Below are 20,206 nucleotides of genomic sequence, written 5' to 3' on the forward strand. Positions count from 1 at the left end.
CTTTAGTTTCCCCCCTTCTTCCAACCCAGCCGTCCCGCAACCTTGCAAACGGAAGAGTCCAAATGACAGTTCCCGAGTATGCGGCTTGTTTCGGTCCATTGGGCAGGAGAAGGGATTGGGGTGTGCTTGAGGAAGATAATGGCCCCAGTCCAGCCGCCAATTCATTTCTAGCTGAGAAGGCATGGCCAGCTTCTCATGGCGCTGGTTGTTCTGCATTGACCCTGGGCAACCTCTTCCAGGCTCGGAGCTCCCCTTGGCCTTTGAACGGCATGCGGGGAGAGGGGGACGCTCCTAAAAACTACTGGGCAGACCAAGGAGAAACCCAATTCGTTTCACTTAGTTTGTATTTCAGTGTACTGTATATACTCAAGTATAAGCCTAGTTTTTCAGCCCACTTTTTGAGCTGAAAAAAGCCGCCTCGGCTTATACTCGAGTCAGTGAAAAATTTGCCCGAAATGGAGGAGAAAAAGGGGCGGGGCCATGCCGCTGGGTGACGCTCGTGAATGGCCCGGCGCCCCTGAGTTTCCCCTCCCTCTGTGTCAGTTTGCCGCGCAGCGTGCACCGCACCATCTCCCCTCCTCACGTTCTAATGTAATGCAGGGCTGTCTTACGATTCCCCTTCCTCCCCCTCCTGCCGCTTTGCAACGATGTCCCACCTCCTCCTTGTTATGGCAAGCAGCCACATAGCAATGTCCCACCTCCTCTGGTACAGTGATCCAATGATAGGAATCACTGTGCCGTGTGTCATAGGAGGCGGGACATCATCATCACAGCGGGACATCAGCATCATGAGGTGAGTGAAGTATTTCATTGAATACACCGGTATTGTGTGATAATAATTTGTTATGCAGAGCAAATGTTTACAATGGCTACTGTATATTTAATGGGCACAGGCAGGCTGTATATGTTATTCAATGGGCAATGGCATTATTGGTATCTATTTTTATTTTTGAAATTTATCGGTAGCTGCTGCATTTCCCACCCTAGGCTTATACTCGAGTCAATAACTTTTCCATTTTTTGTGGTAAAATTAGGTGCCTTGGCTTATATTCGGGTCGGCCTATACTCGAGTATATACGGTAATTGAAATTAAAAACGCTTAATACAATTATTCTTCAACAAAAATTCTCCCCCTCGCATAACAGGCAAAAGTAATCATAGGAGGAGAACTTCTGGAGGCTTCCAGTGTTTACCCCCAAGGCTCCTGTGGACGGAATGTGCCCTGAAGACTTCCAGTTCAACACCTGCATACAGAACATGTCTTTGGCCACTAAATTCTGGCCCCATTCACTGGAGGTTTACGGATCTCTCTCTGGGTACTCTCTCTGATCTCTCTCCTTTTACTTTGTATTCTTTATTATTTTTAAAAACAAAGCGAATAATTATAAGTACGGGGGAGGCAGAATTGTTTTAACATTCTGAATGTTTCATTTTTAAAGTTACATTTATAAATCCATAATCTGTGTCTTAAGCTAACTATACGCTTAAAGACATTTATTCCTAGCTTTCTCCTGAAACAAAGGACATCAGTTCTGGGTGTTCTGTGTTGTTCTTTATGGTCCTGGTGACTCATAACATGGACATGGATGTCTTTAGGAAGGGGATGGCTGAAGGCCCATACATATAAAAGGGTTGTTCAGTTGGGACTGCCAGGTTGATATGCAGGCATCCCCACAGATGTTCCTGGGTTGGGGGCTGCTTGTAGTTCACTGGCCATTGCTTGCTTCCTCCTCACCAAGAACAATCCCTGATCAACGCTGCGATCCGAGAATGCTAAAAAAACAATGCTTAAAAATTTTGTCTCTCAAATGTAATCTCTTTAGCTGGAACCAGTTACATTCTATATTCTATTTCTGCGTAATCAATTGGGCCATTTAAGTACTCCCCCCCCCACTGCACTCAGAATTCAAGCACGCAAAGTTGTTGATAAGTTAAGGATGATCCTATCTCATAGAGAATATCAATTTTCTACCCTCTTGCTTGAGAAACAAGGGAAAGAAGGATAATCTGCCTCCATTCCTTTGCCCATTTCCCGACTGATTCAATAAATGCAAATGGACTGCAGTTTTATTCTTTTACCTCAGAGTAAACAGAAACTTCATTATTTGCCACATACCTTTGTTTGCCTTGCTGTCAAGCAGCAAAACAGAGCTGCGACGCCTCCGATTGGCAGGCTCAGGACACTTTGCATCTGAACGAGGCAGGGGAGAAGAGGCAGAAACAATTATTCTTTAAAGTAAGAAGATAACTTTCAGCGCTAATCCCTGTGAAGATTAAGTTTACATTCTGTTTACAGTAAGGGAACTGTTTACTGTTCTACTGCCTTCTATGGGACTTTCTCCCATTTGAAATAGATTGGGAATGCAGTCTGAAGCCTTAATCGTGTGTTAATTAGATCTATATCTAACAGATCCAAAGCAGCTCCTAGAAAGTTCACTTTAGTGCTGGGAAGCTGCAGTGAGGAAGAAAGCATAGCTCAACTCTTCATTGGGTCTGAGTTGAAGGGCTCACAGTTGAAGGCCAAAGAGCATCTCCAGCTTTTTCATGTTTGGCTGAAGTCTCCCCCCACCCTTGAAATAAAATGATAGGAAAAAGCAGGAAAATACCAGTGCCTCCTGAAACCATAGGAATAAAGTAGGATGCCTGGACATAATAGGCTTATGTATGACTCATCATTTTTCCTCCTTTCTGAAATGCATAGATATGAGTGAATTTTTTTTCTACTGGAGTTTCTTCTGCTATACATTATTTTTCTTTTCTTTCTTTCTTTTCTTTCTTTTCTTTCTTTTCTTTCTTTTCTTTCTTTTCTTTCTTTTCTTTCTTTTCTTTCTTTTCTTTCTTTTCTTTCTTTTCTTTCTTTTCTTTCTTTTCTTTCTTTTCTTTCTTTTCTTTCTTTTCTTTCTTTTCTTTCTTTTTTTCTAAACTGCCCATCTCAACCAAGTGACTCTGCAGTGAGCCTTAACTATTTGCTTTAGGACTTGTGAACTGATTCCCATATGATGCTAGTAGTATTTGATGGAGCAAATGCTCTTCTCTTGGCTTCTAAAGAGCCAAGGTGGCGCAGTGGTTAAAAAGCAGCACTGCAGGCTACTGCTAGATCAGCAGGTCAGCGGTTCAAATCTCACCGGCTCAGGGTTGACTCAGCCTTCCATCCTTCCGAGGTGGGTAAAATGAGGACCCAGATTGTTGGGGGCAATATGCTGACTCTCTGTAAACCGCTTAGAGAGGCCTGAAAGGCCTATGAAGCGGTATATAAGTCTACTGCTATTGCTATTGCTATATAAATGGATCGGAAAACCTCTGTCATCTCCCAGACTTTAACACCCATCCCCCAAATACCTGATCTTTGTTTGGTGTTGAGATTAGTGCTAGTTGTCAGAGTCAGTCCAGCATCTTCAAAGACACCCAGATTGTTCTGGCCGCTCCCAGCTGTGCAGCCAAAGTCACTCTTTTCTATTGTGTCCCATATCTAGTGCACATCAAAGAAAAAAAATGTTCCTCTTCTGTACTATAAGTTGGAAAACCTCTGAAAGCTGTTTGTAGCTTAAGAAGTTTCTGGCCTTACCTTAGTTTGGCTAATCTTATACTCATTATTGAGAACATATACTGCTTTGTCCACAGCCACAAGACCAACACGAGCACCTGGATCCCCTTCCAATTTGATTTTCATTGGATTTCCTGGCTTTTGTATTTGATTGTCTCTGGAAGATGCTCCTTTCACAACCAACTGTTTACACAAAGCAAAGAACAGCTCAAATATCTAACAGACAGGAAAAATGCCAATTCAAGGAAAAATGGTTGACTTTCTCTGTCTGAATTTTAGGTATTTTAGGTATTTATTAATGCTTATAGGCCGCCCTTTTCCCTGAGGGGACTCAGGGCGGCTTACATAAAATAAGGGGGGGGGCGGTATACAGACAATAGACACAACAATACACAGAAATAAAATAGTAAGCAACATTCATTCATCATTCGGGTGGGGACAGTTATCTTTGTCCCCAGGCCTGTCGGAACAGCCAGGTCTTAAGGGCTGTGCGGAAGGTCTGGATGGTGGTGAGGGTATGAGTCTCCACAGGGAGATCGTTCCAAAGGGTCGGAGCTACTACTGAAAAGGCTCTCCTCCGTGTAGTTGCCAGTCGGCACTGACTGGCAGATGGAACTCAGAGGAGGCCTAATCTATGTGATCTAATTGGTCGCAGGGAGGTAATTGGCAGGAGGCGGTCTCTCAAGTACGCAGACCCACTACCATGAAGGGCTTTATGAGTGATAAGTAGCACCTTGAAGCGCACCCGGAGATCAACAGGTAGCCAGCGCAGCTCGCGGAGGATAGGTGTTATGTGGGTGAACTGAGGTGCACCCACAATCACTCGCGCGGCTGCGTTCTGGACTAGCTGAAGTCGCCGGATGCTCTTCAAGGGCTGCCCCATGTAGAGCACATTGCAGTATTCCAGCCTAGAGGTCACAAGGGCCCGAGTGACTGTTGTGAGGGCCTCCCGGTTCGGGTAGGGTCGCAACTGGCGCACCAGGTGGACCTGGGCAAATGCCCCCCTGGTCACAGCCGTCAAATGTTGGTCAAAAGTCAGCTGTGGGTCCAGGAGGACTCCCAAGTTGCGAACCCTCTCTGAGGGGTATAAAGTTTGACCCCCCAGCCTGAGCGATGGAACAGTGATTGAATTATTGGGAGGAAAGCACAACAGCCACTCGGTCTTCTCCGGGTTGAGTACAAGCTTGTTAGCCCTCATCCAGTCCATAACGGCCTCAAGACCTCGGTTCATCACGTCCACCGCTTCATTGAGTTGGCACGGGGTGGACAGATACAATTGAGTATCGTCCACGTATGAATTGAAATAAATGTTTTGGGAAAATACAATTTAAATGCTTTAAATGCTTAAAATTGGATTTATGCTCCAATTCTGGTGCAGTTCTGATGCAGCTATAATAAGGTGTTTCCCATGACTGCTAAGAAAGCGACTGGGAAGGCTGACTTACCGTTCCCATGCAGGTATCCTTCACGTCCACCCAGACAGAGTCAGCCACAATTTCACTGTTTCCCACGAGGTAGTAAGCCAGAAACCGGAAGGAAGGGATGAGATCTGGTGTGATACGCAGAGTCATGGTTACCAGATTCTGCCCATCTCCCTTGGGTTGCCTGCCAACCTTGAAAATCTTCCCTTTGGTCAATATCTGAGGGTGAACAAATACTGGTTAATGGAATGGTTAGAAATGGTAGATGAAGCCAGTGGCTTCAAGGCTGCAATATGAATTGAAATACAGCTCTTGGATTTCCTCCAGGTCTATAATACTTACAAGGTATGTGAAATACTTGATCTGGTTCAATGAATTTGCATCGCCCCTCACATTGAAATTGACAGGTAAATTATCTCCGGGCTTAATCTCTGTAGATGTAATGGCTACATGAAGATAGTTTCCAGATCCTCCCTGCGTTTGGTAGGCTGTGGCTGTCATGGACCTGGTTGCCTGGCGTTCTCTTGGGAGGTCTCCACGGTTGGTTCTAACCTAGACAGGGTAAATATGAAGCAGTAATCTAATTAGGAAGCAACTGTGACTCCTTTTAAGGCTGGCATTGAGTGATGTCCACATGCAGACTGCTGAAAGAATACAGTAATGGCTAGAATGGACCTGACTAGCATCCTGTTTTCATTAAAAAAATATCTGAGATCCTGTTATATCTGAGATCCTGCATCGTTAGGATAAAAAAGAGCTCTGTGTTACTATGAGTGTAGCAAATTCTATATTGTAATTGGGATTTGGGGAGTGGGCATAGCTATTGAATAAAACAATTGCAAAGTGAGTTGCAGCCTGAGGGTCAGATAGGCTGACGAACTGGCTACAAAGAACAAATGGGATATTTAATGCCAAACCCAATTGGGGACTTGCAAGAATCACTGTTCCCGTGAAAGAGTATCACTACTTCTTAATACTGAGAAATACTGAGAAAACAGAAGAAATCGCTTTATTTTCAGGGGCATTTATCCATGGGGTATATTTTCTATTTGTTTTCCCTTAAAAAACAAACTGTATTAGGAGCTGCCCGAGGCCATTTATTTCCCCACCTTCCTTCCTTTTTATAGATCTCACCAGACCACACAATCTCCCTTGCTCTAACAGACAGACATAATGTCTCCATTCCTAGCTAAGATGACTCTCGGGTGACACAATGTGCATAGGGGCTTCACAGAATATATTTCTTTCTTTGCTTGTCATAGTTGCGTGGATTGTCCTGCAAAAGTGCATAAAAACAGAGTTTGCAGCACAGCCAACATATTTCACCCCTTGTTCCCTCTTGAGCCACAGCAGAGCTGCTGCTGGCATCCAAGGTGCCATTGGGCAGAATTCCACAATGCTAGGACTGTCTCTGCTCTCAGAGTCTGACTGTGTAGGGGCAAAGCGGGTGAGTTTATGTCACTGACAATCTTCTCTTCGGGTCATTCCATTGGGTGGTGCACAATTTGCACACCAGACTGTGATGGGCCCATGTTCCAACATAGATGTCAGGCCCAAAACCAAGAAGAACACTTTTCCCAAGTTGAGTTCTCTATTGCTTTCAAACCTATAGACAAAATCTTGTCAGACCGAGGTGTCTTCTATCTGTATCTACAATATACTCTGAGAACTATTAGGGAGGGGCTGTCTTCACCCTATTTCTCTCACACAAAGCATCCGGACTGAGTTGCCACTTACTCCTCTGCAATGCCCCCCTCCCTCCTGGGAATCTCCCTCCTTGCGACATTCCCTCTCTCATCAGCACACTGAGTGGGATTGAACAGAATGTCAGAGTGACTTACAGTGATCGGTAGGCTTTGAATGTTCAGTTGTGTGTTCAGGATGAGTTTAGCAGTCCCATCGCTCAAAGTGGTTCCCTCAGAACGAATGTCCTCTGATATCACTGGTACATTAGCAGCTGGTGAGCCATCGGGGTTGGTAACATACACCTAAAACAATCCAGAAGAGGTGATTCAGCATGGAACATGGCAGCTTCCTCTGAATCTAAATCAGCTTATTCAGCTATTATTTATTAAAAAGATTTATATGGCTGCCCAGGTGACTCAGTGACTCCAGGCCACTTAGAAATTGATTTACTAAAGCTTTTTTGCCATTTATACTGTAAGTTCTATGCGGACACATTACAGCAAAACATCCAATGTGCAAATACCAATCAATCAATCAATTTACAAAGGCAGAGTCAACCCCGAGGTAAGCTGAAGCCTTCACATGCATCTCGAACAACCAAATCTAGACAGATCTTCAGAAGCCCAATAAAGTGGAGGAAGATATTGCTAAGGTGGTTCTTTGACAAAACAGGAGACTTCGATTTCTATTACCGTCAGTTCATACGGCATTCCTGGCTTGAAATATTGGGGGGTTTTTCTGAAGGAGATCTGATAGGGAGATGTCACGATGTGAATGCCGCTTTTCTCAGTCACTACCATATCACTGCCTGCAAAACAGAAAGAAGGAATGCAACTTAAAATAGAAAATAAAACTGAGAAATTCAAGAAAAAAATCATGCAAAGATTTTGAAGCACTATTAGTTTCAAACCTAATAAACCCCGTACTTTCACGCTTTGCAAGTTCTCTCTCAATGTTTCCTCTCTCCGTACCCCCCTTTTTTTCTAGAAAACAATGTTGCATCATACTATGTCCTGGTTGTAAGTTTTATTATCCTGTCATGAAAATGGTCTTAAGAAATTAGGGAAAATAATGTGGCAAATGATCATTTATAAATAGAAAATTGGCATATTAAAACTTCAGAAGATGTGGATTGGGATATATTAATATATTGTTTTATTTTGTGGCTTTGTGACTAGACATACGTTTCCCTTAAAATGCTTCAGAAACAAAGCCTGGATATAATTCCTCACGAGATTATAGATTTAAAACTGCTTGAAGTAAACTGACCCAAAAAATTGAAATTGGAAATTGAAATTTGACAAAAGTCATGTGAAATATTATCACCGTAACTTTTCTCCAATTATGCCCCTGATAGAAGTTCAATATTTTCCAGAGATTTTAGAGCAATAAGATGAACAAATGCAAACGTATATAGGACTGATTTATAAATGGAGAAATGATTTCTGATAAAGAGAAATAGAGATTTAATGCTTCAGGACTAAATATGTACAGGCTCTATCATTTGTTAACGATGAAAAAATAAAAAAAGAGACTGACTTTGAAACAATAATTTCTGAACTAAAGGCAAATACCAAAGAATCATGTCAATCATATGAAATGGAAAGCTTTATGGAGGAAGAAACCTTTACCTTACTGTAGAAGAATTATAAAAAAAATATTCATATCGTACTCCAATTTTTTGGGGAAAAAAAGTTGAGGACAATATAATAATTATACAAACTGACACATCTGTTAGCATTGCCCAAAACCCACAATTTTGATCAATTTTTACAGAAATAAATAAGATCTGTTATGCCACCTGCCATACTAATTTCACAAATGTTTTATTGGTGTTTCAAGAAGACAGTGAAAGTATTAGAAACAAAGACAATATCGGATTGATTCTGGTTTCAGGAAGCACATGTATAGCCCAGGAAGAGAAGGACATTAATATTCCAAATTTAGGCCCAACACTTCAAATAATTAGAAACAATTTTAATTGAAAAAACTAATAGATACAGTTCATACAGGGCAACATTTTAGATAGAACATCCCTTTTAATCTAATTTGGAAAGTTTTGATGACTAAACAATTAGAGTCAATTAAGAGACATTTATCCACAATAATATTGTGGATTTTTGTGGGATAAAGGTGAATAATCATTGTGAAAGGAGAGGATTTAAAAGCCAAGTCACATGTATTCTGGTGATGGTTTGTTTTCTTTTATTTAGTTGTTTTCAATCCCTGGTATTTAAAATTGTAGTCTGTTACTTTTTTAAAGTGTAATATGTTTGTATTCAAAGAAACAACATACCCTTCTCCCACCACTGCTCACCTGATTCTGTTATCACTGTTACAGATACATACAGAGTATGCCCAACAAGCTGATTGAGATCTTGAAATCGAGAACGTAGTTTGCGTCTTTGTAGTTTTGCTTCCCCATCTCCATCAATAATCTGAAAATAAATGAAAAATAAGTAAAAAATAAGGAAGGAAATCAAATGCTCTGCCACAATGTAGAATAAGGAAGATGACCTTGATGGAAATAATGCAAGCTCTTTGGCCAAAGCAGCAAGAAATAAATATGTTTTAAGCAGCGGTGAAATTCAGCACGTTCTGACAGGTTCTGGAGAACCGGTAGCGGAAATTTTGAGTAGTTCGGAGAACTGGCAAATACCACCACTGGCTGGCCCCAGAGTGGAGTGGGAATGGAGATTTTGCAATATCCTTCCCCTGCCATGCCCACCAAGCCACACCCACAGAAAAGGTAGTAAAAAAAATTGAATTTCACCACTGGTTTAAAGTCCAGAATATGCAGATAACATTCAAAAGAGACTCGGGCACACACTCCCTTATTCACTGAATTATTTGAAGGATAATTAAAATGAATATTTTACCAAGAATCCTATTTCTGTTGCAAGCCGCACCTATTAATCCAGGTAAAAAATTCTTTCAAGAATTAAACAAAATAACCACTAGGTTCATTTGGCAGGGACGAAAAGTGAGGATTAAACTATAGTCAATGCAAGACAGCAAGGAGAGGGGACGCTTAGCATTACGAAATTGAGATTTATACACATCTGTGGTAACAATAACATTGGTGACGGATTGGATAGAACTAAAGAATAAAAGAATTTTGACCTTAAAGGGGCATGATCTGCAAGCAGGCTGGCATACATTCCTATGGGATGATAAAAATAAAACGCACAAATACTTTCAAAATCATTTAATCCAAAGAGTGTTATTGCAAAAATGGCTCAAAATAAATAAAAAAATCCACTATGTGAAAATCCCGAATTGGCTATCACCGACAGAAACTCACCCAAATTTTATAGATTTGAACAAAATGCTAAGATACAGAGACTTAATTGATAGACAGGGAAATTTAAAAACAGTTGAAGAATTGGCAGATCAGAACATGAAAGTTGACTGGCTAACTTATCTCCAAATCAAAACTAAATACAATAAAGATACTAAATTATATGACATTGAAACAGAACCACATGAATTGGATAAAATTATCCAAAGCCCAGATAGAAAGATGATAGGGAGAATATATAAATTCCTCCTGAAGTATAAAATGGAAGAGGAAATTGTGAAAGAACAAATGATGAAATGGACACAGAATTTTGGCTATAATATTGAATTAGACAAATGGGAAAAATTTTGGGGAACAAACTTAAAAATGATGTTATCAGTTGCATGCAAGGAAAACCAGTACAAAATGTTTTGCAAATAGCACCTGGCACCAACACGGTTAGCTAAAATCTTAACAAATACCTCCCCAAAATGTTGGAAATGTGAATCAATACACAGAACATATTACCATTTATGATGGACCTGTGAGGAGCCTAAAGTTTTGGAAAAGGATCAAAAAGTGGCTGGAGGCAATAGCAGGGGTTAAAATAGAATGGAAACCTGAAGGTTTTTTTTATTAGGAATTATGCCTGCGAAATACAAAAAAGAAATCCAGTATTTAATACTACATAATATTACAGCGGCAAGGATTGCCTTTGCCCAGAAATGGAAAAACAAATTAATTCCAAGCGACGATGAAATAATAAGAAAGGGTATGGACTGTGCTGAAATGGACAAACTAACTAAAGAAATCCAGGGAAAAGAAGAATCAGAGTTCTACCAGATGTGGGATAAATGGTGTGGATGGATGGAGGAAAGAAGCAAAAATCAATGAAGGAATATAACAAAACTCAAAAAACAATAGTTATGAGTAAAATAAGAGGGTTAAGAATGGTGAAATCCCAATGAAATACAATAAAAGGGGAAATAATATAAGGTGAGCGGATTGATAATTACTATTAGAAAGAACAGGAAGCTCCTGTTCGTATTGTATTGTGTAAATGTGGCATACGTCTATGTTTTGTGTGTGTGTATTTTACCTGTTTGTTAATTTAAAAATTTTTTAAAAATTATTCGAAGGAGAGGGAATTATAGCACAACCAGGCTTGTAAAATTCTGTTATTATAGCCAACCACAATAATGGTAGCTTAGCCTTCTAGTGAAAATGTTCTAGTACAGCAATGGCTCATGAGCCATAAGCGGGGGGAGCACGGGGGGTCATGCATGGGTGTGCGGCACCCATAATGCAATACATGACCCTCCCCCCCAGCGTGCATGCGCGCATGACAGGTGCTCCCCCCATTTTTTGCATGCTTTTTTTATCCTCCCCAGGCTTCAGAGGCTTTATAGGAGCCTGGGGAGGGCGAAAACAGTCCCTCACCCCCCGAAGGCCCTCTGGAGGTTTCAGGAGCTTCCCTGAAGCATCCAGAGTGCAAAAAACCAGTCCTATGGGCAAACCGGAAGTTTGGGAACAGACTTCCGGTTTGCTCGTAGGGCCAGTTTAAGCCCGCTGGAGCCTTCAGGAGCCTTCCAGAGGCTTCCCTGAAGGCTCCGGAGGATTAAAAACGACCCTAGAAGCAAACCGGAAGTCACTTCCGGTTTGCTCGTAGGGCTATTTTTAGTCCTCCAGACAGCCCTACAAGCAAACCAGAAATGACTTCCAATTTGCTCGTAGGGTCGTTTTTCGTCCTCGGAGCCTTCAGGGAAGCCTCTGGAAGGCTCCTGAAGGCTCCAGAGGGCTTAAACTGGCCCTACGAGCAAACCGGAAGTCTGTTCAAAAACTTCCAGTTTGCCCATACGGTCGGGTTTTTTTGCGCTCTGGAGGCTTCAGGGAAGCTCCTGAAGCCTCCGGGGGGCCTCCGGGGGGCAGCAGAGGCTGTTTCCGCCCTCTCCAGGCTCCTATAAAGCCTCTGGAGCCTGGGGAGGGCAAAAAATGGCTTTAAAAAAAACTGAACTCAGCTGGCCAGCGTGCGATGCGCGCTGACCGGCTGACAGGGCAACGCCTCACGTGCCGTGACAAATGGCTCCGCGTGCCACCCATGGCACTCGTGCCATACGTTCACCATCCCGGTTCTAGTAGATCTGACACACAAACCCACAAGCACACTCCTACATATGCAAACACCCCTGTTACATTTTACCGGAATTCTTGTGAGTGAGTCTGGAATGCTCTTTTTGCTACCATCTATTTTCACTCCAAAGAGGACAAAGGCCACACCTTCGACTTTCTTTCCATACAAGTACCTGTAATGACACAATGAAAGTAAACGCCAATTATACATCTTTGCTTTCCCCACAGATCTTCTTTGAACACAAGAGGGGGGCATCAGTGACCTATTTCTCACAGCTCCTTATTTTCTCAGCTCTGCTTCTTCAGGCATTTTCCTCCAAGCCTTTGTCACTTCTGATGCTAAAGCTGGGGAGGGGAAAACAGAACTTGAGGGTGGCCGGAAGGATATGTTCAGTTCCTTCGTCCTTCTACCTATTTTATTTTCTGATTTCTAAATTACACGTTTCCCTCCATTCCAACACTCACAAAATGGCTCGCAAAAAATGAAAAGTATAGAGTAGAAAACACACCACAAGTAAAAGCCTTAATACAATTGAAATCAGCCATTAAAATAACTAAGAGTTTGCTGAAAGGAACCTATTTGTAATTTCCTAAATAATGGGAAAATGGCATTAGGACATTTTTATTATTATTATAATTTCCCTGAAAAATGAATTTGATTACTCTCCCTCTGATCATTTCTATAAACAGGGCTACCACCCTGGTTCCACCACAAAACCGCGGTAGACTAAAGCGTGGTCGACGAAAGCGCGTACCTGATGTCATCACAGCGCGACGAAAACATCACGCTGTGAGCGGTAAAGTTAACATTAACGCGAAAACCTTACCCTAACTCCCCCAAACCTAACCCTAAACCTAACCCTAAACCTAACCCTTAACCTAACCCTAAACCTAACCCTAAACCTAACCCTTAACCTAACATTAAACCTAATGCTAACCCTTAACCTAACCCTAAACCTAACCCTAACGCTTAACGTAACCCTAAACCTAACACTAACCCTTAACCTAATCCTAACCCTAAACCTAAACCTAACCCTTACCTTTACGTGAATCGGCTTGCTTTAAAAGCGCTTTTTAAAGCGTCCTTTTTTCTCCGCGGTCGTATTTGTCGCGCTGCTGATGACCTCAGGTACGCGCTTTAATCGGGCGCGCTTTAGTGGACCGCGGTTTTGTCGTGCCACGACCACCCTACCCTAAGATGCAGTGTTAACGCTATAAGTGATAATGGGGTTTGGTATCCTAAGTAGTCAGACTAATAAAGCCAAATAAAGTCTAAAGACTATTTTTTTAATATTATGAATATTGTATTTTTGAAATACATTTCAAGTAAATGTGTTCCGATCAGGACTAGTTCACCAAATTATATTTTTTTTCTGAATATTATGACCCAAATTATGACCCATTCATGCAGATGCTACCCAGTGCCAAAATAAATTTCTTTAGCTACTCATAGTTGTAAACAAGCATACGTTGCAGTGATAGTCAGGCCGAAATCTGTTTCGCCGTCAATGTAAAGAAACTTCTCTGATGGTTGCAGTTGAACTTCAAAGCTTGGCAATACTACAGAGAAAGAAACAGGCGAAAGGGTAGAAGTCTAGCACTGGCAGGAAGATGCATTTACTCAATATTATTTAATATATTTTATTATTTATTTATTTATATCACACCTTTATTATTTTTACAAATAACTCAAGGCCAGTGAACATATCCGAGATATCTTTCTCCTCCTATTTCGAGTTTCGAGTTCAATAACATTTATATGCCGCCGAATCCCGTAGAACTCCGGGCGGCTTATAATACAAAAACAAAATCAAAAAATAAAATACAGGAAAGAAAAGATAGATTTTTTTAAAAACAACACACCAGGCACTCCATTCTAGATGGGGCTGGACCGTATTTTGGGGTCAACAGCCCCAGGCCTGCCGGAACAGCCAGGTTTTAGTGGCTTTCCGGAAGGCAGAGAGAGTGGAAAGGGTCCGGATCTCTACAGGTAGATTGTTCCACAGGGCTGGGGCAGCTACAGAGAAAGCCCTCCCCCAAGTAGTCGCCAACCGGCATTGTCCGGTCGACGGTACCCGAAGGAGGCCCAGTCTGTGAGATCTTATGGGTCGTCGGGAGGTATGTGGCAGGAGGCCACATACCTCCCAACAACCCTGTGAAGTGGACAGAGCTGAGAAGGAATGACTGGCCAAGCCATCCAGCAGGCTTTCATGGCTAAGACAGTACTAGAGCTCACACTCCCGGTTTCTATCCTGCAGTGGTGGGATTCAGCCGGTTCGCACCTATTCGGGAGAACCGGTTGGTAACTTTCTAAGCAGTTCAGAGAACCGGTTGTTGGAAGAAATCTCCTTTTGATTTTTCCCCACTTTAGAGGGCTAATCTGTAAGGAAGGCAGGAAGGAAACCTTCTGGTGTTGTTTCTAGCCTAATCTTTACTGCCCTGCTTACAGAAACTGCCTCTCCAGTTCACACTTATTCCATTGTAACAGCTAAGGCGAAACGCCCATCGACATGAGTGACCTTGAGTTGGTCACACCCACCCAGTCACAAGACCACCAAGCCACGCCTACCCAGCTGGTCATTAGGGCAGAGGACCGGTTGTTAAATTATTTGAATCCCACCACTGCTAGCCTGGTACCTTTACCGCTAGGCCAAATTGGTTCTCACAACTTTCCAGGCAAGATCATAGCAGCCATTTCCACTTTTACAAATGACAGGAAAAGGCTTTTAGAGATAAAATCGATAAAACCCCAGGATCAGGAACTGGATTTGTTGAACAGAAATGATCCTTCTTCTTACCATATTCTCTGACATCAAAAAGTGCAGTATAGCTCTCCTCTGGGGAATGCTCATATTTGGCCACAGCCTTCCAGGTTCCCAAACTATAGAAAGAAAAAAGAAGAGATTTTTCATTGCTTTCACTTTGCAATCGATTTACGACAATAAATAAAGTATAACAAGAGTTAGAAGGGACTTTGAAAATCTTCTAGTCCAACTCTCTATTTAAGCAGAAGACCCGATACCATTCCAGACAAATGGATGTCCAATCTCTTCTTGAAAACCTTCCACATTGGAGCACCCACAACTTCTTTTTTTTAAAAAAAAAGTTTTTTATTTTTTTCATTTTCATACCAATAACCACACGTATACTGTTACATAACCAACATTATTTTGTATTGTTAAATATTTACGTCAATTTGTCTTACCATCAACCCCCAAGAACGATTATTGGCTCTTCTGCTCTCCATACACCATATTTGTATGCTATCCAGGGGTGGGTTCCTGCCAGTTCTAACCTCTTCTATAGAAGAGGTTCCACAAATCTACAGTGTCATTTAGAACCGGTTCTACCTCCCTCCCCCTGCCCGTCTGCAAATCATCAAGATGAACAGCAAGAGGAGGAATTCTGGGAGTTGAAGTCCACAAGTCTTAAAGCTGTCAAGTTTGAACACCCCTGGGGGTTTTTTTCTAAAGGGTTAGGGGTGCAAGGGTCTTGTAACTTGACAGCTTTAAGACTTGCGGGCTTCAAATGCCAGAGTTTCTGAGCCAACATTTTGGTTGCTAAGCAAGAGCGTTGTTAAGTGAGTTTCACCACATTTTACGTTGGCTATGCCCACCCAGTCACATGACTGCCAAGCCACTCCCACCTGGTCACATGGCCAGCAGGCCACTCCCACAAAGCAGGCCACACCTACAGAAGAGGTTCTAAAAAAATTTGAAACCCACCACTGACCCGATCCTTTCCTTTCCCTCTCTCCTCCTCCTCCCTACCTCCTTTCTTCCCTCTGTCATCCTTCTCTTCTCTACTTCCCCTTCCTGTCTCCCACCCACAACTTCTGAAGGCAAGGCAACATGATATGAACTAGGGATCCAAGGCCATTTCTTGATATTAATAGGATCATGGAGAATAAGTTTAAAAGAAAGTGCCTGATTCAGAAATTTTCAGTTTCACATTTGTGGAAGCTGAAATGTGACTCTTACTTCTGTCACAAATTTCTTCTTACTCATTGAACTTAAATGGTGGTGATGAAATTGTATTTATTATTTGTCCACTCAATTTCACGGAATTGCCATACAAATAACATCATAGCTCCACCTGTGATGCTCCAGGCTCTCCAAAAAACAAGAGGAAATAGAAATGTGATGGACAAATGGAAAATATCAAACATGGATTTTTCTTACTTTAATAACCAATCTAAAAAGCAAGCTAAAAGGGAACCTACAATAGAGCTTTATTCTATACCCAATCTTTAATAGATGGATGTCTTTTTTTCCCCATCAGAGTTTCAGCTTAGTTTCAAACCAGGTCGCCTTATGACAATATCCATGTTAAATTACCTGACAAGCTCTGGTAAATTGTAAGGCCGGATCAAGGCTGAAGATGGGTTGACTGGATTCGAACTGACAACAATGCCTTGTGGTGTCTGGGCACGAGGAAATAAAACACAGGTGTGTTGAAAAAATGCATGTTGCATATTATTTCCTGTGCATTCTGTAACATCAAACCCCAGCTGGAATACTAGATTTTCTATGTGATGACATAATATAGAGATCAAATGCAATCCACCGAGGTGGGGCACTAGATTACAAGGAGAATCAACAACAACCACTTCTTGTTCAGGGGACTATACTAATCACACAGGATTGCAGACACCATTCTCACCTTAAACTCGACAATCACAGTTTTGTCCATCCTGTGCATGTTGTGATCCATAGAAAAGACACGATAGCGCACTAAGGAAAAAAGAGACCAACTGTAATTTGGGATAGTATTCAGAAGATATGTGCTGGTCTGTGACCATAATAAAAAAATTAATTGATAAATTGCCTGATATTTTGCATCTGCCAATCGTCCCACATGGTTCATGCAGCAAATAGAGACTCCTGGGACATTTTTATTACCAAGAGTATAATTTGCTGAGCCAATACGGATGCAGAAGTAGCAAATATTAATGTTTTCGTGAGCAAACAGCATACTGTAGTTAAACGTTCTCCTTTATTCCATCCAATCAGTATGGTCAGTTCAGTTCAGTTCAGTTTATTTATTTATTATTTATTTATTTGTTAAATTTCTAGGCCGCCCAATCCCGGAGGATTCCGAGCGGCTTACAAAGAAAGAAAAAAAGAAAAAAAAGAGAAGCAAAATAAAAGAATAATTTAAAAATTCCCAACACGCATACATTTCTGATCAGGGCTGGACCTTAAGGATAAGGTCAACAGCCCCAGGCCTGCCAGAACAGCCAGGTTTTAACAGCTTTTCTGAAGGCCATGAGAGTTTGTTTGGGTAATGGACTCGCCGCCTAATAGACTTTCTCTGCAGATGACCTTGGTTCTCAGGCTCCAAGTCAGTGCTCGTTCCAATCATTTCCCTCCCATTATGCCTCCCCTGCATCCCAATCTATTCCCTCCCTCATTCTTCTTGTCTGGCTGTAAGCGGGGTTTTCAAAGTGAGCCAGGCCTCAACCATGACAGCAGCTGTCTTCCAGACTCAATGTAAATCCTAAAAAATCAGATGTGGGACAGTTTCTAGAAAAACAGCTGATTAGTCTATTGGGCTAAAACAACTGCATCCTCAGGCACCGTAAAGGCCAAGGAGTTTATTATGGCATAAATGTTTTTAGATTACTTCAGTCTGGATCTTCTGCACCTTAGACAGAAATATCCCCTCGTTCTTCAAAGAAGAGCTAAAGAAAAAGCCTTTCCCCTTTTATAGCTTGCAATTAGTCAAGGTGACATCTTCTTGGATTTCTCCATTCCATTCCTAATTTGTAAATACCGTATTTTTCGGAGTATAAGACGCACCTTTTTCACCCCTAAAAGAGCATGAAAATTTTTGGTGCGTCTTATACACCGAATACAGCCATTTTTTGCCTCCTGAAGCCCCACCCCCGCATCCCATTTTTGTGAAAAATGGGCGAAAAAACAAGCCATTTTTCACCAAAAATGGGGGCTTTTTTGTCTTTCCCCAGCCCCACTGAAGCCTGGAGAGTGTTCCTGGGGACTGGGGAAGACAAAAACTTTTTTTTTCTTACTTACCTCTTCAAAATCATTGTGTCTTATACACCAGTGCGTCTTATAGTCCAAAAAACATGGTACATTCCAATGGACCATTTATCAATGTGTTTCTTAAATCTTTTCTGAACTTTCTAAACTTGATTTCTCAATATCACCAATGACAATACTCACAAGGAATACATTCTTCCCTTTCCCCCACTCTCTAGAAATATCTCAAATAAATGACAAATCCCAGGTATGGATTTGTTTATAGCATTATTCATCACAATGGGTCCCCAGGGGAGTGAAGAAAGAGAGGCAGAAAAAGAGTTTACCTGGAGAGCCTGGTGTATAGATGCCTTTATCTGTCTGGATGAACACAAAGCCACTCTGGTAAGAAAGGAGAACCACCTTTTCCAATTTCGATGGAAGACCAGTTACTTGCACAACCACATACTGATTTTGTTTAGACTCCTTATTCAGTTCCTTTGCAGGAATCTGGATGAGAAGATGAACAGAGCAGAGGCTTCATCACTAATAGTTTATAGTTTATAATTTATAGTTTTATTGATTTTGTATGCCGCCCACTCCCGAAGGACTCCGGGCGGCTTACAATAAAACAAGGGAGGGGGATAATAGACAAAACAACATATTAAAATATACAACAGTCACAATTTCTGAGGGGCTGGATATTTCAAGAGCCCCCCGACCTGCTGGAGCAGCCAGGACTTAACGGCTTTGCGGAAGGCTGGGAGGGTAGTAAGGGTCCGGATCTCCACGGGGAGATCGTTCCAGAGGGCTGGAGCTGCGACAGAGAAGGCTCTCCCCCGGGGAGTCGCCAGCCAGCATTGGCTGGCAGATGGGATCCGGAGGAGACCTAACCTGTGTGATCTAATCGGTCTATGAGAGGTGATCGGCAGGAGGCGGTCTCTCAGGTACCCAGGTCCGATGCCATGAAGGGCTTTATAGGTAACGACCAGCGCCTTGAAGCGAATCTGGAGACTAAGGGCCACCTGCGGCCTCATTCCTTAGCCCTAGGCAACAACACTAAAACATTGATCCAGAAATTTCTACCGGGTCAAAAATGAAAACAAAGAGGATCACAGAATGCCAAGCATAGGTGCATTCAATCTTAAAAACACATTTCTTGCTTCTGCTAAGTTGGTTTCTGATCTTTCCTTGCAGGCGGCTATGGAGATGCCCTATAGCTGTGATGGTGAACCTATGCCACATGTGCCACAGGTGGCACGCAGAGCCCTCTCTGCAGGCACGCAGGCTGTCGTCCCAGTTCAGCTCCACCACACATGTGTGCACGCCTCCCACCGGCCAATGGATTTTTTTTTATTGAAAATGTTAGGGAAAAAAAGTTTTACAAATGTTTACCTCCCGCTCCTGCCCTCCCCACCCGACCCCCCCACACCAACCTTCCCCCCCCCCCCCCGATTTCCCAGAATCAATACAGGGTATAAATCTTTAACAAAGATGTTCTAAAATAAACTTTTAAAAAAGTTAGTAATCATCTTTCATTTGAGCTTTAACTCCTCTTTGCTAGGCTAAGTCTAAACAGATTATATCATTCCTTGTTTCTTCAGTCATAAACTATCTGGAATTTCTTAGTCCCAAGCGATAATCATACCCCTAGACTGATTTTTGAGTCTCTGCCGCTCATGCCCGGAGGGTCGCATGCAGGAGATGTGCACACATGCGCAGGGTGGGGGGGTAATGTGCACGTGCATGGAGGTGGGGGCGCATGGGAGTAGCCCATTTTTGGTCCCAGGAGGCTGCAGGGAGGCCAACAGGGCACGGGGGTTCGTGCTCATATGCGCTGGGGATGAGAGGAGCCACACACACATGGGTGGGAGAGTGTAGGGTGGTCATGCACAGATGTGCAGGGGGTGGAGTACACACATGGCATTATGAGTACATGCATGTGCATGCTTTCAGCACGCAACAACAAAAAGATTAGCCATCACTACCCTATGGTGTCCAGCTAAAGCAGCACAGTCAATGAAACTAATGAAGAACACATCCCCGAGATCCCACCTTGCCATTCTGCTATTACAAGTCACATTTGGTATCCTTTACCCACTGCTGTGTATCCACAACCTTTTTCTCCTTGGCCCTTCTCCCTCCTAATTTGTGCACCAAGAAA

General features: G+C 42.4%; 1 protein-coding gene across 1 annotated transcript in view; it reads right to left on the reverse strand.

The window, feature by feature from the left end:
- Positions 1 to 20,206, reverse strand: part of LOC106542332 (A.superbus venom factor 1) — a 76,553-nt gene that overhangs the window by 47,663 nt on the left and 8,684 nt on the right. Inside the window, exons 3-16 of the mRNA XM_087711004.1 lie at positions 18,390 to 18,552; positions 16,724 to 16,794; positions 16,399 to 16,484; positions 14,860 to 14,942; positions 13,531 to 13,621; positions 12,132 to 12,234; positions 8,969 to 9,089; positions 7,344 to 7,459; positions 6,807 to 6,953; positions 5,308 to 5,517; positions 4,990 to 5,184; positions 3,566 to 3,727; positions 3,340 to 3,469; positions 2,117 to 2,191 (exon numbers count right to left, since the gene is read on the reverse strand). Coding sequence (XP_087567130.1) covers positions 2,117 to 2,191; positions 3,340 to 3,469; positions 3,566 to 3,727; positions 4,990 to 5,184; positions 5,308 to 5,517; positions 6,807 to 6,953; positions 7,344 to 7,459; positions 8,969 to 9,089; positions 12,132 to 12,234; positions 13,531 to 13,621; positions 14,860 to 14,942; positions 16,399 to 16,484; positions 16,724 to 16,794; positions 18,390 to 18,552 — 1,753 coding nt within the window. The remainder of the gene's footprint in view (positions 1 to 2,116; positions 2,192 to 3,339; positions 3,470 to 3,565; positions 3,728 to 4,989; positions 5,185 to 5,307; positions 5,518 to 6,806; positions 6,954 to 7,343; positions 7,460 to 8,968; positions 9,090 to 12,131; positions 12,235 to 13,530; positions 13,622 to 14,859; positions 14,943 to 16,398; positions 16,485 to 16,723; positions 16,795 to 18,389; positions 18,553 to 20,206) is intronic.

Source organism: Thamnophis sirtalis, unplaced genomic scaffold (genome assembly GCF_051295495.1).
Source record: "Thamnophis sirtalis isolate CommonGarterSnake01/CBP01778 unplaced genomic scaffold, rThaSir2_p1.2 scaffold_3, whole genome shotgun sequence".
Classification (NCBI taxonomy): Eukaryota; Metazoa; Chordata; class Lepidosauria; order Squamata; family Natricidae; genus Thamnophis; species Thamnophis sirtalis.